Genomic DNA, 8,615 nt, shown 5'->3' with positions numbered 1-8,615 from the left:
GGAACATGCAACACGAAAAAGAGGGAACATGGTCATAATAACCACAGGAAAAATCGTGGAGCTCTGAAACGAATGCTTAGCAGCCGTCCTCCAAAGACTTGTGTCCCTTTGTTTCACGCAGCTGTGTTGCACATTGGGGTTACAAGAGGTTCCTCACTTCACTTAAACTCAGTGCCACTATAAACCCTTGCTATATGAGACCCCAGGTTTGTGCGGGTAAGAACAAACTTGCTGCCAAATCTCTCAAGGAGGAAGAGTTAGGGTCCCTATTCCTGCTTCATTGCTTTCCCAAGAGCTTCCCTTCATTGCATTCCCAAGTGCATAGTGCTAAGCAATAGTTTCTGAGCCCCTCGATGCTTCCTGTGGTTCTTTCGAACATGTTCCCTTTTCCCCCCGTGTTGCATGTTCCCCAAGGATGTGAGAGCATGCAGTTTGAGAATAGCTGTCTCCTTCAACTTGTCATGAGGGGAATTTTATTATGTTTTTCTGACTCAGATCTGTAGCTCAGGTATTTACCAAGTAGGACACCGAGGAGCTGCCCTTAGTGCCTGTCAGAAGGGGTAAATCAATCTCTGGGGATTGGAAGTATGATCTGTATGCCACTGCCTCCCAGCCTGAATGGTGCTGCTGTGTAGCTGGCAGTACGCCGTGTCCATAGGGAGCTCTGTGTCCACAGCGCGTCTCCAGTTCACCCGTCAACGTGCAAAGGACTTGCACGAGGTTGAGCTGTGCCATCACAGTTTTCTCCAGAGACAGATATGCCCATGAAGATATCCAGAAGTAAAAAGCTAATCATGCACTTCATTATATCCTAGCAGTCCTTTCCAAATCCCTCTGGCCCCTACACCACATCTCTCTTGGCACTGACAGGGTGCCATGCACCCACCTTGTCCCCCACGGTGAACTGTCACTCCAGTGATTACTAGCAGTGTACTGGCAAAGAGAGCTGGGCTGTGTGGGGTGCAGTTGGAGCTAACTAAAGTTACTGCTGATGGAGCAAGGATGAAGGCTATTCAAGCAGTCCTTTTCTCTGGAGATCTGTCTTGCCAGTGAAACAGGCTGAGCTGCTGTCAGGTCTGAGCGGCTGGGCTGGTAAAAACCAGATGGATGAAATGTTTCCCATAAAGGAAGAAATTCTAAGTGTTTCCTGGAAGAATGAAACATCCCGAGATGACAGCATGGACAAGTGTTACTGCTGTATTCGTGCAGTTGGGTGTTCCCCTTTGGCCCCTCTGGATGTGCCCAGCAAAATTACCTGGGGCAGACCATTTGCATTTCTGAGGCTGCTGTGATGTGTTGTCAGTGATTCATGGGGATTCACCCCAGCTTTGCTGGTGCCAGAGCTGCTGGTCCAGTTTGGTGCCTCCCTGGTGCCAACGATTCAGCTCCTGCTCCAACCAGGCATCACCTGACAAACTCGTGTGCCCAGGGCTGTGAAACCTTCAGAAGTCAGGATCCACAGTGTGAAGTGAAGCAAAGCATGGGGAAGAGCTATAGGGCCTGGTTCTCTCATTTGCCAAATGCAGTTGCAGCTCCCAGTGCCTACAGCCCCACTTGGGAGCACTCAGCGCTTCTACAAGTCAACGCTTCTCAGCTCATTCAGGATTGTGGATCTTTCTATTGAGTTTTTAAATCCCCGTACAGATTCTGACTTCTCCCTCTAACACGGAAATAGCACTTCCCCTTTTTATTGCCAATACTTTTTATGAAGCGCATGTGAGTTAGGTAATCATGATAGGTAGTTGTTATGTCTAACTACCGGAAAAGGTCATTGAGACATGGGCTGAGGCATTTCCATAACAAGAATTGGGTGAGGAACCTGAGCACCGTTCCTTTTTGTTGGTGGTGTTATTTATAATGTGATTTAAATTATAATAACCTTGATAATGTGACTTACATCTGTTTCCAGTGCTCTAGGCATCAGTCTCTACACGTGAGAGGCTGATGCGGGGGCTTAAAAAGCCATCAGTGAACTAGGATCCATTCAGAATTGAGCTCTTCTAAGAAGCTGCCCCATGCGATTACCCAGCATCATCTGAGGCAGGGGCAGGAAGTGAAGAGGAGCTTCCTGTGTCCAGTCCCGTGCTTTGACCACCCGACCAGCCGTTGTCTCCACGTAGCTGTCCGCAGCTCAGCGCCTTGTCCTGAACTGTGATGTCTGACATGTTCTTTAGTCTTTTTCGCTATTTCCTTTCCTATTTTCCAAAGCACAGCTGCCTAGAATTGCCCTGATAAAACATAGAGGAATGAATGTATGATGTAGGATAACGGTGTTCAAGTATCAACCTGACTAACTAGAGTAGGTGAACTATCGCAGACACGCACTCCTGTGTCAAAATGGAAATCCACACCCTGTTTTTTGAGTTCCTTTTCAATACACACACACACGTTTACATTAAGATATTCATATATATATATATATATTTCCCATTCTACTCCAATAAAGTCAGAGAAGTGATACCCGGGATGAATTTGGGGTCCAAACCCACAGACTGGAAGGACACGTGCCAGCTGCTACCAGTGCGTTTCGTCATTTAGAGCTGAGAAATTGCCTGATAATTTGAACCAGTATGCAAAATGCCTGGTTAGGTATGACACGGCCAGGAAATGTTATTTTGCAACCAGGAATGGCCACGTGTGCTGTGGGTGTCTCGCGTGCTCCAGGCAGGCTAATGAACCATATAAAAGTGCTCACCACCAGCACTGCTCCATGCACTTCTCTGGACTTCTCCGCCTCGCTTAACTGAGTAAGTCTCACTTCTCTCTGGTACTTTTTATATCTGCTAAAATTTCTCTCTCTCATTCAGCTAAAACTCACAAATACTTTGTGAATCTTTGTACTGTTGCCAGGAAGCCAGGGTTTGGTTGTGAGAATTGGTGAAGACAGACTTGAGCAGAGTGGATCTCAAACTTTTTACACACAGGCTGCCCTTGTTGACTTGAGACACCCCTCGTTAGACTGCAGGCATCCCTCATTAGATTGCAACCCCTCCATAACTTGTGTGAATCGAGGAGCAATCCATTAAAAGAAAAACAACTAACTTATTACGAAGTTCCCTCCTTGCAGAGGGGCCAGACAGAGAGGTGTCTAACTTGCATTTACCTGCTTCTCTTCTTGCACTTGTTTGATCTCCTCACATCAAAGGACCTCTCAGCTCTCCAGGATACGCCAGTGTCCGGGTGAGAAACCCTGCGTGAGAAGCTGAGTCTGGGACACAGAAATAGTCAAGACTTTCATATATGTTCATTTCTTATGATCTTTGTGTCACTGGAGATGAGATAGAGGATGGAGACTTTGGACAAAGATTAAGGAGGAACAAATTGATGCCAAAATATTTGACAGGCCACTGTAAAGCTGATGTGGAAATATTGTTTCCCCTTGTCAGATGGAGCCTGGGCATGCGATAATGTTTGAACAGCAGCAAAGCAGGGTTAGCACAAAGCTCAGAACAAAATCTGCCACAGCAGTAATGCCAGGGAAGCTGTGGCATCTCTGTCACCCCAGGGTTACAAATAGAGGCTGCTCTCTTACCTGTTTCGGTTGGGTTGGGACTAGCGAATCCTGCATTTGTTGGGATGCCCATTCTCCGCACTGCAGGCCAGCAACACTGAAACTTCTGGTCCTTGCTCTTTGCTGTAGTCCCCAAGTGATCCTGAACCAATTGATGCCTGTCTGTGTCTTAGTATCTGCACTCATAGCAGCACATGCACCGGCACTTGTTTTCAGGAGATTGGGCTATATGGGGCAGCAGAGCGTGAAGCAGGTTCATCACTATTAGGTGGCCTTGGTACACAATTTTCAAGTCATCAAAGAAAGAGCGAGGTGAGGGTCAAAAGAAATGCCTGCAATGCCAAAATCTCTCTCTTCCGGTCCATCTAGACTTCCATGCAGGACTCTTGCGGGCTGCTACTGCACTCTTTCTTGAGCATTGCATTTATCCTGTCTTTTCCAGGTGCAGCTCCATTGCAGAAAGATGTCCTTCAACCGCCAGCTGCTCAGCTCCCGCTGCTACAACCCCTGTGAGGTGACCTGCCCTCAGCCGTACGCCAATGCCTGGAACGAGCCCTGCGTCACGTCCTGCGGCGACTCCAGAGCCGTGGTCTACCCACCTCCAGTGGTCGTCACCTTCCCAGGACCCATCCTCAGCTCCTGCCCCCAGGAGAGCTACGTGGGCACCTCGGAGCCACTCCAGATCGGCAGCTCCTTTGTCTCCAGGGGCTCTGTTGGGTCCGGGAGCTCCTTAGGATGCCTGTCCCCTTACTATTCCCAGCAGTACAATAAGTACCGCTATGGCAACTGCGGGTCCTGTTAAACCCAGCAGGAAAACCCACAGCACAGGGAAGAACCCAGGAGTGGAAATGAAGACCACCATGAATGCATTGAGGGGCATGGCTTTTGGAAGATCTTGGCACCAATGGTCCAGCTGCAATCAGGGAGCTCTGAGGTCTCTGCACCTCAGAGAGTTTGGGGGCAGTGGTTGGCTAAAGCCCTTGCAAAATCATGATGACCTTCCCATGCATGATTATGTTCTGTAAATGCCACTTCTTCTTCCCATTAAAGATTGTACGACATGGCATTCTCAGTGTCCTGGGCTTCTCTTCCCTTTGGTGCTTGAAATAGAAATAGAAATCTCTGTGGAAATCAGCCTAAAGTCCTGGCAAAACGCTGCATTTTACTTACATGACCCATATTGCAGTGATGATACTCTCGGGTGGGAATGTGCAGCATTCATTAGGGCAGATGTGGCAGGTAGTTACCCTGGGATTCACTGTCACGACATTGCACTACAATGTGAAGAACCAGGGGCTAAAGACTTTGTGCTGTCCTGCAAGCCTGACAGAGCCCAAAGACCCACCCTCACTCCACTTCTGCCCTGACATCCTTCCTGCCACATCCCCTGCTTTGTCCATTTGCTACGTGTCCACCCTAGCAAGTTCCCAGTTCCTGTTCTGTCCTAGCACATTTCCCAGAGGTATCCTGCTAAGAGCAGGCAGGGCTCAGGTTGTGGCTATCGTGTTGTGGCAGAAAACTACTCCTGTCTCAATTTCCTGGGTTATAGCAGTCTCTGCAGTACCACCCACAGTGTGCTGGGGGACTTCAGGATCATCCAAATGGTGGAGAAGCAGCGGTAGGAGGTATTCTCCCTTGAGCCATTGTTAGTTCCCTACAAAACCCCTGCCCAAGCTCAAGTTTCTACCCTGGTGCTTGGATCCAGACACTGCTCCACTTCCACTTCCCTGCCCAGAATAATTTCACCCATCGTGCTCAGGGCTCGGCCTGTCTGCCAGCTCCAACGGGCACCTGGGAACCTCAACCGGTTCACACTTCGCTGCGTGGTGAGACCCCAGCTCCCTCTCTATCTCCCTCTGTTTTTGTTTAAGCCCACTTTCTAAACCTCAGCCTTGGTTTAATCGCTGTCTCTCTTACTCCAGGCACAGCTTCCTAACCCTGCCATTTGCTGTTCAGACTTGAACAAACCCACTTTCTAAACATCAGACTTGGTTTCATCCCTCTCTCTCTCCCCTTGTCTCTTAGTGCAGGCACAGCTTCCTAACGCTGACTTTCGATGGAGAACCAGGAGCTAGCCTTCCCCAAATACCCAATTGAAACTGTGTAATATTGGAACTGCTTTGTGTTTTTGTCTCTCCTTGTATGGCTATTACTACCAGCGTCATTATGAATTTCATATACCTGGCAATAAAATAACTTTCATGGACAAGCTAGTTGTTATAATCTCATTGAACCTCATTGACTCTTCCTTTTCTTCAACCTCCCCATTTGCTCTGCGGCAATGCTTTTTTACCGAAGCCAAAGAACCCTGTAAAGCCGGAAAATCCTGTGGGGTTTGCTCCTCAAGGGAATTACTACCAGGACAGCTGGGACAAGAGATTGGGAAGTGGTGAGCCAGGGCATATGATGGTGTCAGCCTGTTAATGCTGGTTGACCCGGCCCGGCTCATATGATGAACATATCATATGATATATGTTCTGTACATATGAGATGTACTCTGTTCCTTTGCTGAGTGCGGGACATATCAAGGTGACAGCTGGAAGTGCTCAGCAATCCGGCCTGACTCAGATGTGCTCTTGTAACTGTGTGTATGTATGTTTTCGATCGATTTGGTGGCTAGAAAAACCCAGTCCCATTGCAACTAAGCCCTGTAAGGTAGCTCCATAGGGAGTGAGGACTTGGGAGAGAGAGAGATCCGTACAGGAACACGAGAGACACAAGCAGCTCATTGATACAATTGCAGAGACCCCGGAAACGTAACTCTAATAAATGAGCACACCCCAAAGGGATGGGCAAATCTGGTAAGACTGTACATCGCTGTGCAAGGAATCACTCCCAAAGAGTGAGACACACATGAAAATCGCTCCTGTGGTGAGGAACCTGCAGGCTGCTATGGGCACATAAGGGGCCAGATTCATGTTCCTAATGGGCCTCAGTAGGGCTTTAGTTGTACATCCTACTGGTCCCTCTTGCAAGGGGATAATTTAATCTGGAGTGATTTTGAATTCAAAAGGGGAGGAGAAAGTGAAACCAGAAGTCCGGATTAGGATGCAGCACAATTTTTATTGGGAACAAGAGCTGAGAGCACATAATCATACAGAGAATAAAGACTTTGCTTCCAAAGTTTGGAGGAGGGCCAATATCGCTTGCCCACCCCAAATGGGCAGTATTTCCGCACGAGGTTCTCCTCCTAGTTGCCGCCGCAGACGCTGATGAGCAAGTCCTGTTTTTAGTCGTTCATGAGATGCTTTCAGTGTCTTCCAGACGCTATGAAATCGGAGAGACAACAGTCTACAGAGGGGGACAGAGCAACACTCCCAATACATTTCTGGTGTGGTAGATTTAATAACCAGAAACCAACAGCAGTTGTTCCTGGAAAGACTGCACATGGGGCAGGATGTGTGGATATTGTCCTAAATCTAATGGAGAAATGGAAACAATTCTGGGCCTGATTTTTCAGAGGTGCTGAGCACCCCCATGTCTCCCAGGTTTCTGTAGGACCTGGGGTACCCAGCCTTCCTGAAAACCATGCCCTCTATTTATGACTATATTGCTTTCCACTCCTGGGGTGTTCCCAGCGCTGTGGGTTTTCCTGGTAGGTTTAACAGGAGCCGCAGTTGCCAGTCCTGCATCCTGGGATAGTCTGGGACACAGATTGCAGGTTTCCTTGGAGTCTGGGGGTTTGGACCCCAAATTCATCCCTGGCATCATTCCTCTGACTTCAGTGGAGTTGAAAATGAAATATATATATAAATCTGTTAATGTAAATGTGTGGGTGCATGTGTGTGTGTGTTGAAAATTAATTAAAAAAGAGGCCGTGGATTTCCATTTTGACACAGGAGGGCGTGTCAACTACTCCAATTAGTCAGGTTGATACTTGAACACCATTATCCTACAGCTGATAGATTGCTACATACACTCATTCCTGCATGTTTTATCAGGGCAATTTTAAGCAGCTGTGTTATGGAAAACAGGCAAGGAAATTGGGGAAAATACTAAAGAACATATTAGCCATCACAGTTCAACACAAGGTGCTGAGGTCTGGAAAACAACATGGAGACAATGGCTGGTTGGATGGTTAAAGCACGGGACTGGAAGCAGGAAGCTCTCATTCACCCCCTGCTTTTGTCTCAAATTAGGCTGGGAAATCTCATGGGGACAGCTTCCTAGCAGAGCTCGATTGTGAATGGATCCTAGTTCATTGATAGATTCTGAAGCCCCTGCATCAGCCTCTCAATTGTACTACATGAATGATAATCCGTTCTCCCACTGCTGGGTACACCTGCATATAAAGCTCAGGTTGGTCTCATAGGATAGAGTTGGTTTGTTGTTCTGCATTTCTACAGTGCCCAGAGCACCGGGCACAGATTTAAGTGACATTATCAAGGTACAGCAGGCACGCTAATGATAAGAAACGCCACCAAAATAAAGTAACAGTGCTCGTGTTACTCATGCAACTCATCCCCTATATCAGGAAATGATGTTACAGAAATGTCTCAGCCCATGTCTCAATTATCTTTTCTATAATTCAGATTTAATGACTACCTATAATGATGACCTAACTCACATACATTTTGTAAAAAGGAATGGCAATGTAAAGGGAAGCTGCAATTTCCCTGTTAGAGGGACAAGTCCTAATCCGTACTGGGCTATAAAACTACAATCCTGAACGAGCTGATAAGCACTGGCTTGTAGAAGTGTTGAGTGCTGTCAAATGGGGCTGTAGTCACTGGGAGCTGGGTAGTATTAGGAAAACAAGACAGCGTGGCCCTATAGGTCTTCCCCATGCTTTGCTTCACTTCACGCTGTGGATTCTGATTTCTGAAGGTTTCACCGTCCTGGGCGCACGAGTCTGTCAGGCGATGCCTGGTTGGAGCAGGAACTGAATCATTGGCACCAGGGAGGCACCAAACTGGACCAGCAGCTCTGGCACCAGCAAAGCTGGGGTGAATCCCCATGAATCACTGAGAACACATCACAGCAGCCTCAGAAATGCAAATGGTCTGCCCGAGCTAATTTTGCTGGGCTGGTCCAGCGGGGCCAAAGGGAAACACCTCCAGAGGGGCCAAAGGGGAACACCCAACTGCACGAATACAGCAGTTAT

General features: G+C 47.8%; 1 protein-coding gene across 1 annotated transcript; it reads left to right on the top strand.

Annotated features, from left to right (window-relative positions):
- The first annotated feature begins 3,955 nt into the window (after window positions 1-3,955).
- Window positions 3,956-4,571, top strand: LOC102378276 (feather keratin 4-like). Its single transcript, XM_006039269.2, has one exon. The coding sequence runs from the start codon at window positions 3,975-3,977 to the stop codon at window positions 4,311-4,313; it is 339 nt and encodes a 112-aa protein (XP_006039331.1). The 5' UTR covers window positions 3,956-3,974; the 3' UTR covers window positions 4,314-4,571.
- The last annotated feature ends 4,044 nt before the right edge of the window (window positions 4,572-8,615 follow it).

The sequence above is a fragment of the Alligator sinensis genome, unplaced genomic scaffold (genome assembly GCF_000455745.1).
Source record: "Alligator sinensis unplaced genomic scaffold, ASM45574v1 scaffold2142_1, whole genome shotgun sequence".
NCBI classification, from domain to species: Eukaryota; Metazoa; Chordata; order Crocodylia; family Alligatoridae; genus Alligator; species Alligator sinensis.
The sequence above is the reverse complement of the archived record's forward strand: the minus strand, read 5'-3'. Positions and strand labels throughout refer to the sequence as shown.

Excerpts from the sequence above, each read along its gene's own strand:
- LOC102378276 (XM_006039269.2), top strand. The coding sequence starts at position 3,975 with ATGTCCTTCAACCGCCAGCTGCTCAGCTCCCGCTGCTACAACCCCTGT.